The sequence below is a fragment of the Pogona vitticeps genome, chromosome 3 (genome assembly GCF_051106095.1).
Source record: "Pogona vitticeps strain Pit_001003342236 chromosome 3, PviZW2.1, whole genome shotgun sequence".
NCBI classification, from domain to species: Eukaryota; Metazoa; Chordata; class Lepidosauria; order Squamata; family Agamidae; genus Pogona; species Pogona vitticeps.
In genome coordinates this window covers 10,578,722-10,593,358 of record NC_135785.1, presented here as the reverse complement: position 1 = coordinate 10,593,358, position 14,637 = coordinate 10,578,722, and the positions used below count along the sequence as shown (strand labels likewise).

The 14,637-nt window shown below is 45.8% G+C and overlaps 1 protein-coding gene across 1 annotated transcript in view; it reads left to right on the top strand.

Annotated features, from left to right (window-relative positions):
• LOC144587767 (uncharacterized) overlaps positions 1-14,637 on the top strand; it is a 570,285-nt gene that overhangs the window by 479,105 nt on the left and 76,543 nt on the right. Inside the window, exon 5 of the mRNA XM_078389015.1 lies at positions 13,778-14,100. Coding sequence (XP_078245141.1) covers positions 13,778-14,100 — 323 coding nt within the window. The remainder of the gene's footprint in view (positions 1-13,777; positions 14,101-14,637) is intronic.

Below are 14,637 nucleotides of genomic sequence, written 5' to 3'. Positions count from 1 at the left end.
GAAGCAATCTCTATGTGCCTCCTCCCCATCTCCCAGGTCTGGGTACCAGTGGTCAGATCCCAGTCTTCCAGCAGTGGATACCACTGGTGAATGAATCAGAGCTAGAGGAGCACATTCTGAGCTACAGTTACCACCTGGAACTCTATGAGCAAAGCTATCCCTGGGGGGGGGGCATCCAAACCTGTTAGTTCAAGAGTTCAAAATGTCTAGGAGACCTACCACATCTAGCATCATCATAGTCTCTGCTTGTCTGTTTAGATTCATAATAAATGTAAGTCCACTAGCATACCATGTTTCCTATATATTCATTCAAAGAAGCTGTGTAACACATGGACCATGTAAGAGAGCCAGCGTTACTTCTGCCATTGGTGCCTGGATATCTGTGTATCCACTTGAAGAACTGGAGAAAGCTGGGAGGGAGTGGCCTGAAGCAAGAGGGAATCATTCCCTTCGAAACAGCACATTGTGTATGGAATGCTGAACTTTCTTAAGTCCACAGCATCATTCCCACCCACAAATGTAGCCTACTAAAATCAAACAGATAGCTACAAAGATGACCTTTAAGCTAATTGTGATTTTTCTGCAAAGGGGACATCATCAGACTAGCTCTCCCTTGACCTTGTTAAAAAAAATTTGAAAAGATTTTGAGAGAGCATACAGGATAATATACTTCTGCTGATAGTGTCTTAATTCTTTTGGCTTTCCCCCCTCTCGTTTCAGTGGTTTTAATAATGGGTTGTTGCACAGCATGTATGTGTGTGTGCTGTGTTTTCCACTATGGACTAAATATAAGCTGCCTTAAGAAAGCTCTTTTGAGGACTGATAGATTGCCTGGAAATATTTAAGAAATAAAATAAATAATACAGTTGCTTGGAATTCAGGAAGTGCTCCACTGAGTTAGAACATATTGGCTCACTGTGTGAATAACAAATACTTACTTTAGAATAGATAATCAATATGGATGATAGTAATGAAGTCAGGAGGAGAGAGGGTAGGAGTCTGTATGAAGCCTTGAAGAGGAGCACCCATCTGGTAATAACCCTCTCCACATTCCAGTTATGGCTTAATCATGTTGATTACACAAAGGAAAGCAACGGCCAGGTGGGACCCAGCCACTGGGGTGTGTGCGCTTTCTTTTTCTTTTTCAGCTGGCAAGAATTTCCAGTTGAGAGATGCTCATTCCTTGATAATTGGAAGCAAGAAGACTGGATCTCTCCCTCTTCCTCCCTCCCTCTCTCTCAATATATATCTTTGCAAATACAGTAGATTCAAGGATTATTTGCCATAGATTTCTTTCAGTGGGACTGCCCCACCCCACACCAAAAGAACCCCTTTGATCATTTATGATAACAGTATCTTCTAGGGGCATGCATATGAAGTTGTGACTAAGAGTGGTGCCCAGCAGTGTCTTCTACATTGGGTCCTAGCAGTGATGCATTTGGGGCAGGATCTCAGGAGTAAGGTCCAGGGATCCTCAACCACCATTAACAACCTGGGAGGAGTAGGTTTTGGAGCATCAGCAGATGACTCCAGTCCAGTGTTGGCACCTACTGTTGGCTCTAGCACAGTAAGTCAAATGCTACTTAGCATGGAATCCTTTTTTAAAAAAAATCTCATGTGAGTGATCCTCAGCTAGGCAAGGACATGGGTGGGAGGGTTTTGCATGCTCTGCTTGTAAGGTCTAGCCCACTTCAGCTGGACAATCTGCACACTGATCCAAAACATGCATGTTATCTGAAAATCAGTTCCATGACCACAGACCACATTTTTGCGAGATTTCAATGTGTATATGGAGGTTCTCCAGATGACAGAATATTCAATTCTCTTCAGCGTTGCAGCTTGTTCAATTTGTGCACACCAAGAGTATGTACATTGACTGTGAATCTCCATACTGAAATGGGTGATATTCACACAGAACTCTGTAGATCCATCAGTCATGGTATCAGAGAAAATCTGTTTAAGTTGAAGGTCTGTTAAATCTTCAGCACACATAACAGCAGCTTAAGTGGTTTAAAAATGTGTGTATACACACATAATATACATACATGTATATTAATATTGGTGGGACGTGGTGACGCTGTGGGCTAAACCGCAGAAGCCTTTGTGTGCTGCAGGGTCAGAAGACCAGCAGTTGTAAGATCGAATCCATGAGACGGAGTGAGTTCCCGTCACTTTGTCCCAGCTCCTCGCCAACCTAGCAGTTCGAAAGCAGGTAAATGCAAATAGATAAATAGGTACCATCTCGGTGGGAAGGTAAACAGCGCTCCGAATCTAAGTCGTGCTGGCCACGTGACAATGGAAACTGTCTTCGGACAAACGCTGGCTCTACGGCTTGGAAACGGGGATGAGCACCGCCCCCTAGAGTCAAACACGACTGACTAAAATGTCAAGGAGAACCTTTACCTTTACCTTATATTAATATTAAGTTTATGTATTCTGCATAATTAGTGCCCACAAACCCTACTGCAATTAAGTTGTTCCTAAGCCCAAACAAATCACATATTCCCTGTTTACTCTACTTCTTTTTCTTCCCTTCTCATTTCCCTCCCCATGCCAAATTTTAGACTGTTAAGTGCAGCAAGACAGGGATGCATTCTTTGTACCAAAAAATGATGATGATGATGATGATGATGATGATGATGATGATGATGATGATGATGATGATGATGATGATGATGATGATCCTTAATGCATATGGATCAAGATCAGAGCTTGGAAAGGTTACTGTAATTCCCAGTATTGCCGAACTAGTAATTCCACACAAACTTAAGTAGTGCTGAGATGCTAATACAGACTGAATAACAGGAATTACCTGCATACAAATGTAACAACAGGAATGTATCAATTCCCACTCCAGTAGATTTCCACCTCTTTACCCTATCTCCTAAATTCAGTTGGTATTTCATGCCTACTGAGCATATTGAGTCCTCACTGTGCTGTTTTGGGATTTCAACTTCCAAATTGTTGGGGATTTTGTAAAGTTGTGCTTGTTTTTTTTAATGTTTCCCCACACCTGCTGATCTTACCCTCTTGTGTACTGGTGGTGCCAATTTGGGTACATAAGAATCTACTTTTGGAGAAAGACTACACAGTGCTGCTGTCCTTGTTATTCCAGCTTTAAAGTTATTTACCATTTATTTAGTTTACAGTGATTAATACTAATTAATAGACTAATTGATTTGCTACTTCACTGTTTGCAGAAATGAGTTCAAATATACCTGACAACGGAAAATAACTGAAAGTTGAAGTAGTAATGGCTGAAAGATGCTTTTGAAACAAGGTAGATGAATCTGAGCTGGGTATTTCAATGTCAACGAAGCCAACGTGACTGATGCCCAGATTCTTATGTGAGTCTCATTTGTTTCAAAGGAGTTCAGCCAAAGCCCCTAGTAGGTTGTTGTGACCAATACATTTAGGGCTGTGGTGTAAGTTCACAGTTGGATTCATTTTCTTTGTCAAGATGGTCCTGAAAGGATTAAATCCATAACAGGTTATATTCTTGTCTACTGGGGAAATCCTCAACTGTAGCAAAGGATACATTGCTTTCAAAGTATTTTTGGCACTATAGCAACTGGTGAGAAGGAATTCTGTAGCAAATAATGAGAGTTATTTTCTCCCTCTAATATAAATGAGAGAGTTCTCAGATATCAGGATTGGCCTAGCAATCAGGGCTTGAAAACATCCCCATTTTTTTTGGACTGTGAATTGCAGCTGGGACAAAGACGAATCTGTTCCCTAAACCTTTGGTTGTATAAAGGTGCTTTCGATCACATTTAATTGGCTGAACAGTTTCCCTAGTACATTACAGAGGAAAAGTTAATTCAATGGTTTTATAGTTAGTGTGTTTAACTCTATAATGCCTGGAAAAAGGAGCAATCTGATGTAGGGGCTTTCTCATAAGAATGAGCTATATCATCACTTTCGTTTGGTGTGGAGTCTGAACAATAATTCCATGATATATGTCTGTATAAATCTCTTTTCACCTGAGAGACAGAAGAACAAAAGGGGGGGGGGAGAGAAGGGATAAGGAAGGGAGTGAGTGAGGCTAGAAATGATGTTGTGTGAATTTTTCAGAGATGCTTGATTTTCCCATTAGCCATGTGATGATGTAGAAAGATGTCCTTCATAATAAGCTGCATTCTTAATTTTAAAACTTCTTGATCTCCTGTAAAGATGAAAGGAAGACAACTACACAGTACTTTTCATGTTGTATAGTGTCCTGCAACTGCCAGTTTCTGAGATATTCACTCTTCTGTCCATTTGATAATGTTCTGGATAGGATCCTGTGGCATTCTGAAGATCTTGCATTTCTGATTCCAGATTAATTTCACTACCGAATGGTTCTGAACGTACTTCTCTGGGAACCATTTATAATGATTTCCCACTCCGTAAGTGCTTTGGCTGTACATATTAAAAGTGTATCAAGGGATAAGAATCCAGATTAGAGGGTGTTGAATCCAGAGCCCTGTTCAACTGAGCCCTGGCTGCTGAGCAGAATGAGACTTGATAGACAAAAACGCATGTCTGAGGCTCCTCAACATGTAAAACTATCTGTGCCCATTGTGAAGAACGATTTGAATTTCACACGCAAAGCCTGCAGTTTTTCTTGATTCAGCTTTATAATACATTTTTCATCATTATTGACATATCTGTGGCATTTTTGAGTGTCAAAAGGGATTTGTGTGTTAGGGCTGTGGTTCTTAACAACAACTTTCCATTTTTCCCCCTATTCGTATGCCAGAACTGGAGCTGCAGAGCAAAAGGTACAGGGAGTATCTCGCAAGAGACAGTGCTGGATTAATTGTGAGAAGAGGTTGTCTAGAGGGGCGGGGTAAAAATCAAATAAATAAATAAATTTAAATGCTGTTTTTTCATTCATGGATCAGTATCCTAGACACAGCAGTACAGATGGAACTTAGGGCCAAAGTCCTGAAGCTCTGGAAGGTCCCCCAATAACCACTGAAAGAGTCGATGCAATAGGGGCAACAGCAAACATGCCTTGGACACAGCACATGGGCCAACTCAGAAAGGGAATAACTTTAGTCTGTAGCCTGTTGCACCAAAGGCAAGAGTCTTCTGAGACCTTAGAAAGTTATTGGTTTTACTCAACATAAGCTTTTGTTAATTGCAACCTGTTTCTTCAGATGCAACTGAAATTTTATTTCAGGTGCTCTCCACTTATGCTTTTCCCCATCTTATGTTCACTGCATCCTGCTGTTGTATCTGTTTGCGTGCACACACACACACACACAAACTTTATGCATGCTCGTGTGCATTTTTCTTGAGATATGCATTTATATAAAAGAACAGGTGCATAACCTGGATGTGCTCCCTGGGCCATCTTTATCACTGAAGGCTCTTCATGCACTACTAATCTCCCGCTAGGTAAAGGTTCCCCTTGACATTTAGTCCAGTCATGTCTGACTCTAGGGGCCAGTGCTCATCCCCATCTCCAATCCATAGAGTTAGTGTTTGTCCGTAGACAGTTTCCATGGCCAGCATGACTAGACACAGAACGCCGTTACCTTCCCACCGAGGTGGTACCTAGTTATCTACCTGCATGTTTACATGCTTTCGAACGGCTAGGTTGGCAGGAGCTGGGACAAGCGATGGGAGCTCGCTCCGTCGCATGGATTCTATCTTATGACTGCTGGTCTTTTGACTGCAGCACACAGGCGTCTGGCCTTTAACCCGCAGCTCCACGATGTCCCAATCTCCCCCTAGACTACAGCAATGCACTTTACATAGGGTTGCCCTGGAAGATGACATGGAAGCTGCAACGAGTACAGGGCAAAGAAGCTAGACTGCTAGGAAGAACACATTCAGAGCCCAGATCACACCAGTTCTTAAGGAATTCTCTTGGCTAACAATGTGCTGCTGGTCCAAGTTCAAGGTGTGGATGACAATCTGTAAAGCTATGAATGACTTGGGACCCGGATACTTGAGATGATGGGTCTCCCTGCTGGATCACTAGGATCTGCTGGGAAGGAGGCTTTACCAAGGAGGACTATCCACCATACGAATGGTCTCCCCTTAGAGGCTCAACTCATTTTAGTGAAAAATTAGAACATAGTTATTCAGCAAAATCTGCAGGGATTAAGCCTCATGGCTTTGATAAGGCTGTGCAGGCTTATTTATTGTTTTTAGTTCTAATGCATTCTGTAGTTTTTAATGTTTTAAATGGTTTTGAATTTATTTTTAAACTGTTTTATATTGTTTTTATTGTTGCTCTCTGCCCTGAGATCTTAAGATATAACATGGAATATTAATGTCCTTAATAAATATATAAAAAGGTGCATGCAATTGGCAATATTTTTGTGTATAGGGTTACCTAATTGGCCAATTCTTTGTGAACAGTCTTTTTTATTATAATGTTTTTTGATGCATTCTTCCCTGATGTATGTATTTGGTGCACATTATCCTGCAATATACTGTATGCATTTTTCTACTCCTTTTTCTTTTTCTTCCCTTCCTTTCCCTTTTCCCCCCTTGTGCATTTCTTTTGTTTTGTTTTATTTTTAGTGGCTTGGAACCCCATGCTGCAAAATCAAATCTCTGTTTTCTGGTACTTATATTTATGATGGAAGTGCAAACTTTCTACACTTTTATTAAAATTAGAACTGAATGAAATTCTTTCATATCCCTAGTTAGGGCCCTCTGGTCACAACATCATCCTTTCTTATTAGTTAAAAAATAATTTAATCATACAAGTGACTGGTTGTACATAAACATGGTTACAGTTACTCATGTTGTTGTTGTTGTTGTTACTATTACTATTATTATTAAATTTTCTTTTAAAGTACGCTTTTCTACAATAAAATGGTACTTATTCCCAAGCAAATCTCATTATATTCTTCTGATGGTGCTAGAAATGACTGTTAAACATTTAGCTTCACATAGACAAACTATTTTTCTTTTTCTAAAACAGGTGGCAAGCAAGTTTTTGTTTTCTTGTTTGGGGATTTCTACTAACAAATTAGGAAGGTAGAGATTGATGTAAAACATGAAATGGAAGGAATAGAATATGCTTTGCAACTGAACCAGGACCACAAGCCCATCTGAAAGAGGGCAGAATTTGGAGGCTCCGAAGTCCAAAGTCTGAAATTACCTGACCTTGCCTCTGGGATTTAGGCATTCCGGGGAAACAGCCTGATCTGTAAGGGCTGCATTGGCCAGAATGCTCATTAGCATTACAAATGTCTTTCTCCCCCTTTCGCTTAGTATTGATCAGAGGGTGGTATAATTATGTGAGTAGGGGCTGGAATATAATTTCAACCTCTCAGGTGCCAAGGCACCTGAATGCCGTTAATGCGGAATAGAATGCAGCTGAGAAATCAAATCTGACTTCTTGGCAATGTCGCTTTTTAAGCACAAAACCAATTGGAGCCTGGTGTGAAAACGCCCAAATTGTTGCTAATTCAGATCGGAGAACAACTTCAATGTTCTTTTGCAGCAGCCACGTCTTTTCCATTTGAATCATTACAGAAATGCCAGAAGCGCCTTGTGCGATCGTGCCTGGGGATCTCCTGCTGTCAGGCTGCCTGGTGCGGTCCGCGACCCGGAGGAGCCAAGGGCCGCAGGCGGCCCGTACCAGGCAGCAGGGAGGGTCCCCCGCCGCCCACCTCCTTCCTGCCCGCCGTCCTTTCGATGAGGGACGGCGGGTGGACCCTTGAGTGTGTGGACTGGAGAGGAAGTCATCATCAGCTTCCTAAAGCGCTGAGCCAGGAAAGAGCTCGGGACCCGATCCCTGGCGAGTTCCTCCTGGGTGGATTTTGTTTGGTTTCAAAAGGACCCTCCGGATGGCTTTCCGGAGGGTTTTGTTCCCGGTTTTCACTCTCCTCGTCTTGTGCAACCCGCTCAGGTTGAACCTGTTGATTCTTCGCAGTTGTCATTGCCAAATTAAGCGCTTTCAGCAGGTTTGGGAGCATTTTCACTCCGGGGGGCTTTCCGAGAAGAACTGGAACCTCCCTACCCCTCTGCCCCACTTAAATTCCGTTTTGTCGTCGTCCCCCCCAATGCCTTTCAAGTGATATGGTAGTGATAGCTAGTTTGTCTCGTGTCGCGGTGGTTTGAGAGAGGCATTCCTTGGACAGGGATGGTCGCCCAGGACCTTTCGCCCCTTCGCCCCAAATACTTTTACTGGGAAGTAGGTGAGTGGCGATCATCGAACTGACCGAACCGAGGTCCAGCCTTGTGGCTCTTCGTCTGCCGCTCTGCCCACTTCGTGCAGAGCCGGATACCTCTCCAAGAGTTTTTAAACCGAGTTCATTGCTAGTCTGAAAACGCCCGAGATGTCGAGGAGGGCAACATTCCTTCCATCTTATGTAAATAGGGTTGACTTGGCTTCGACCCAGTGAAACTGGAGTCGTGGATTTGAACTGGGTGGGCTGCCCGATCCGTAATTAAACGGATACATTTCAATGTGTGTATGTAGGCCTCGGTGTATTCTTTTCCCCAGAACCTTTTTGTGAATCTCAGTGGGATTCCTCCAGTGTAAGAGGGCCGTTCGGTGTGCCCTCTGCAGCGGGTCAAAGAACGTAAGTCCCGTGAAATCAAATACTTCGGCTTGACATCATTTTACAGGCTTGCCTTCCCGATTAATTTAAGTGAGAGGAGCCCCATTGAGTTTATTGGAGCTTATTTCCCCGTAAGTGCTTCTAGGATCGCAGCCTTAAGTCACCTTGAATCCCATTTTTCTCCTCTAGATACCCCTGTACCTAGCGTTGCGGAGCACCTAAACAGTACAGGCGCCGCCGAAATACATTTGCAGAGAAGTAAATTGATTTACGCGGGACTTCTTTTCCACGCATGGGGCAGTCGCCTTTAGAAACGTATATATTTTCTTTCAGAGGTGACCTGCGCCAAGGTCTCGTGTTAGGACGGTCGGAAAAGGTGAGGCGCTTGTGTTGGTTAAATGGCAAAATCGCCAGCCTAGAAAATGTATTACCTTAGGGAGACGTTCAGATGGAAGGGAAAGGAAATTCACAGCAATCAATAGATGGGGATTTTGCCTCTTGATAAGCCCATTTAATTAAATTTTCCTCTCAGGGCTGGCTTATTGTAGGATTGCGGCTTCCTTTCTTGGGAGAGGACCTAAATTCCGAACGGACGGCTTTCTTCTTTTTCTGTGGACTTCGCAAGAGGCGGGTGCCTGCGTTGTTAGCGATACCAATAAGAATATTGTTAGCAAGAAGGATAACAATATTCCAACAAGGTCATCCTCCTTGTTTTCAGCACAAACTGTGGAATTTCCTTATTATTTTAATCTAGTAACACTGGTAAGAAGTTAAACTAGTACTGCCAAGCTCCTTGATAGAAAGCTTGCGGCTTTCTTGTAAAATTTAATGTACAGTACTGTAATCTTTTTCCAAACCAGGCGCAGATCGAACACCCCCGGCTCCCGGTCGAACAGAGAGGGCGGTATTTTGGGAAAGTGCCGGGTAAACCCGTTCCCGAAAAGAAACTTCGAAAGCTGACAGATATTGAAGGGTTAGAGTCTTAATTGCATGACCCCGAAAATCTCGAAGGTGGGCGTGGGAGACCGAGACTTTGGTGGCCTTCCGGATCCCGACCCGCCTCGGGGTGCGCATCGCAGTGGCTCAATAGTCCGTCACGCCCGCGGCTGCGGTGGAACCGGACCGGTCCGAATCCTCCTGCTCAAACAGGGCCAACCAGTCCAAGTCAACGTGGCTCTTAATCTGAGTTCTGCTTGGCCTGAACTAGGATGGCGTTCGCGTTAATTGAAAGTAATTTATAACGGTGCCGCACGCTCCGTCTCTATCTTTTCACCCAGCATCTCCAAAGAGAAAAGCGCAGGCGTCTCTGCGCGCGTGTATGTCGTCTGGAATCTCTGTAAAGCTATTCTGGCGTGTATGCTTGTGTGTATGTGTAACGGTCTGGTTGCCGAATCAACGACCCCGTTCGTATAAATTTCGGACACACGCGCGCTTAGGGAGAAGCCTCTTACGCCAGCGATCCGTCTAACCAGAAAGTAGGTATAAAACTTTCCGTCCACAATCCTATTAAGTCGAAGCAAGATGAGACGTGTTTAATTCTTAACACGTTCAGAGCGCTTGATTTCTTGATGTTTATTGCATCAGCATAACCAACAAAGTAAGGGCGGTTGTTGGTTTCTCTCCCTGACGGTCTCTACGAATATTTCTGACGTCCAGAAGCCACACAAACTCCTTAGGTCGAAAAGAAATACGCTTTCTGTCCGTATTTCTACTTGCCAAAAAGGAATGCGTGATTTCTGCTCAGGCCTTACGTAGGAGGCGACTTTGCGGCCCCGAAGGCAGGTTGCCACGGGACCGTTTTAAGGAGCGCTGAAAAGGACACGTCGCTTTCGAAGGGCGTGGTATACTTGAGGAAAGAATTTCATATCAATTAATATTAGGCTCAACTGATTCTAAGTAGAACTGATACCATAGATGGTCATGGTAGCATTATTTCGGCTTCTTCCTGATCTCCAACCGAGTTAAGGAGAAGCGCGGTTACTTCGTGGTAACAAAATAGTCCCATTCAATCTAATGGGATGTGAACTGGGGACAGGGCGTTTCCGAACTCGAATCGTCATCTGTGCGGGGTGGAGGAGCAGGCCAAAGAAGAGATCCGGTTTAACGGGCTCTCCGGCTTTCTTTCCTTCAAAAATGCATCGTCTGCACGCCTAAGATCGCTGCTGCAGTTCGGATCCCGCGTGTTTACTGAGTGATCAGTTCTGCCGATCAGTTCTACCGGGGTTGACTTCAAGTGGGTGGACAGTGGAGCGGAGCGGGGCAAGCGGGGCGGGGGGGGGGGGCGGCAGCTGCAGGAGTCAGATCAGTGGCAGGCAGTTGCAACCTGTCAAGTTTAAACGTACTGGGGGGGGGGGCTCAGGGAAGGCGATGGGGTGAGTCCTCTAATTAATTTACACTTCATCCTTAGGCGCGCTTTAAGGGACATTTAGAATAATCCCTGCTCCTGTCTTTCTCCTTAAATAGCAAAGAGCCCTTGCAAGGAGTCGTCAGAAGGAGACGGGAAGGAGGCTCATGAGAAGGAGAGGCAGTCAGAATGGTCACCTTGAGGAGCGGGGTGGTGTTCGGGGAGGGTTGCCACTCTCTTCTGAAAAGACGCCCAAATAAACTGAAAGCCGCCGGACCAAAGGAGATCTTACTCGCGATCCGCAGCGGAGTTCAACCCACGTGAAACTGTTTTGCCCATCTCCCTTGCGCTTTTTTTTTCCATTTGTGTTTATAACTTCCAAGCTGTGTAAAACAGGAAATATTAATTGATTTTCCTGCCTCAGTTTCCGCTGGACGACCTTTCCGTGCCCCTCCCCTCCTCCCCATTCCTCAATTCATCTCAGCCTCGGCAACTTCTGCTGATTTCAGGCAATCTTACACCCAAGTCATGGTTTGGGACGAGGCAGGACGCCTTAAATGGCTTTTGGATCGAGGTTTTTAAACCGAGCACTGGTAGTAGCCGAGACGCGTTAGTGAACCGCCGAGCCATTCCTCTAGGCACAGATGCCGGGTGCCTTTTCCCACGGCCTGCTGGACACGCATTTCTCACTTCCTTGGACCTCTGCTGAAGGCGAGAGGGAAGGGATGGTGACAGAGTCAGGCAGCGAGCCAGGAGCTGCGGGGAAAGGCCGATGTTGGGGGGGGGGGAGAGTCTATCCCGCAGTGGCCTGGGCTGGGGTCTGGCAGAGTCGCGTGCCCATTCTTAATTCCCCAATAATCCCGGGATGGGTGGGTTTCCAAAAGGAGCCTGGAAGGAGTGCGGGGGGGGGGGGTTAAGGGGCGCCGAGAAGGGCTGAGGGGGGGGGGGCAAACGATCTTTAGTTGTTGGAGGATGGTTGGATGGAATGGGGAGACCCAGTGATGGAATAGAAGCTCGCCCACCCACGGCTGTGTTCCCTAATCCCCGCAAGAAGTTGCTGACCCCTACCCAGCCGGCTAAGAAGTCACGGAGAGAGATTACCATGAGGATGGCGTGACGGAGGCCCGATCCTGAATGCCTAAAGAAGGGTGGACAAACACAATGACCCGCCGAACAGCTTCCCCCGCCGCGCCCCATTGTGGGGACGCTTTTTTTGTGCCGAGGCGGGCCCTCCCCTGCAGCGGCGGCAGACCTGAAAAAACCCCGAAGTTTTGTGATGACGTTGGAGTGGACAGGAGGGCAAGCGGGAGTTTCTTCAATCCCGGAGCCTAACTTTCCAGGAATCTAAAAGGGATTAGATTTCTTCCCCCAACGAATATTAGGGACCCCTTCCCTTAGTGCTCTCCACTTATAAGGACGAGTCGGGGGCTTTACCGATTTTCAGTAAAACTAAGCAGTGCCTCTGTTGCTTAATCGGAAGGCACATGCCAGGCGCTTTAATTCGGATTATAGATCCCTTGTCATAAATGAGGTCTGGGCTGTGGGTTTCCCCGCTCCTTCAACGCGGGAGCCTAGAGGGGAAAATGGAATGGGGCTTTCTCATCCACGTTTGGATTAGAAACCGGGCAGTGGAGAGGTAATTATCACGGATTAACTCATCCTAGCGAAACGCTTTTCTGCAGTAAATCCATTCTGGAGAAACTAGAAAAGGCGAATTAGGGGAGCAGGCGTGCGCCTTGACTGCATTCCGACGTGACATTCTGGCAAAAGACAAGTGGGGGCTGGGAGGAGAGAGTTGATTCGGCGGCAGCGTGGGATCTGGAGGTGCCATTGGTGAGCGGGTTAATCGGGAAAGTAATGTTTCAGACTAACGCAGTGGGTGGCACAAGAATAAACAAACACATCTCCGTCTCTGTCAGCCCGATTTACTCCATCGTCCGCCTTTGCAAAGTCCTCGGAGCTTCAGACGACCCAGCTGGGAGCGAGGTTCCTTAAAGCAGATGGAGGGAGGGAGGCTAAACTGATCTGCCGAGGCCGAGCACCCCTTCTCTGGACGGAACTTTCTCACGGAAGGAAATGTTGTCATGCCAGCCCTGGAGAGTGGATGAAAATGATGTGCTTTCTCCTACCTCCTCCGCTCTAATGCTAAGGCGCGTTTATTCCCCCCACCCCACCCCAATCGGAAAATACAACACTCCCAGCCTACAAAGAAACAGATGTGTGGACTGATTAAGATTTGAGGACCAGAGAGAAGCCCCCATTTGAAAAATACAGAAATCAGTCTATAGGATAGTAACAGTAACCATAGGAGGTAGCAGGAGCTGTAAGAGATCGGTTAGGTCTCGCGAGGTCTTTTTCCATTTGTGTTCCTCCCTTGGGCAGGCGAGGCGGGGAGGGGGGGGCAACAAAACCTAAATCTTTATCAAGCCCCTATTCTGTGGCTTCAACAAACAGAATCCCGATTACTTCACGGCGCCTTTTGTTGGCCCTATACAAATGAGAACAAAATGGTTATTCAGGAAAACGCTTTTCGATTTGTATTGTGTGGGGCATGCACAAAGCGCACTGTTATTGTATTAAAAAGAACCATCTGTAGCAGAAACAATAGCATCAAATTATCTTTGAATACCCACTGCAAAAATATAAAGCTTTTATTCTTTATTCTTATTCTCCCGAATAAGAGGGAAGGGGGGGAGGGAAAGAGAGGGGAGAAAAAGCGAGGCAGAAATGACTTTTTTGTTGTTGTGGGTGCATTCTTATAACGCGCGCACACACGCACAAAATCAGCCATTTGGATTTTTTAAGCCATACCATAAACGATTTTCCCTCTCTCTCCCTCTCTCGTTCTTTCTCTCCCTCTGTCTTTCTCTCTCTCTCTCCCTCTCTCTCTCCCCCCCCCCCCCACTACCCGTTCTAGGAGCTGCAGTTTAAAGCTAGGAATAGGACTTGAAGGATGTGTAGGCAACCAGGCGAGCCGGGAAAGAAAAAAACGAACTGGATTCACTCTGGATGGAGTAGAAGAAAGCAATGGCTGGGGGTTGGAGTGCATTGGGGGGGGAGAGAGATGGAAGCGGGGGGGGGAAGAAGAGGAGCTTCTCAGCATCTGCGAGTTCCGCTGTCCGGCGGAAAAGTGGCCCAAGCCCCCGAGGCCGGGCGGCACTGAGGAGCCCCCGCGGACTTCGCCTGTCCGTCTACCAATCAGACGACTTCCGAGCCAACAGCCCGAATTGGCAGAAACCTGTAAGTAAACTTCACCCAACTTTGACATGAACTCCAGCCGGCGCCTTAGAGAGAGAAAGATATACAGTATATATATAAATATATATGTGCTTTTAAATATATATATATATATATTTATATAAAGCACCCTCACTGTGTACCCGTGGAAGGCAAAGAGTTCTAGTTGGGTCATTTGGATGTTTCTTTCTCTTTTCTGTCCCCCATCCGGAGCCCCCCCCCCTTTTTTTGCATTGAAATGACAGATCCTGGAAACCTAGGAAAAGCAAGCAGAAGCCTTCCCCCCCCCCCCCCTTTGTCGCGTCCCCCAACCTGCACGGAGTATCTTCTTGGGTTTTAGAGCAAAGGAGACGCGTCTTGCTAAGAAGTGGAGGGGGGGGAGGAGGTTTTGCACCTATTAGAGCGGGAGGTTCAAAGCCGCGCTGGCTTTGGCATAAACGCCGTTTTGGCAGAAGAGAGAGGTAGCTTAGAAAGGAAAGCCGGAGCCAAATTGGAGAAAATGCCATCTGGGAAACACCCCGCGATCGGGCGCTGTCGGCC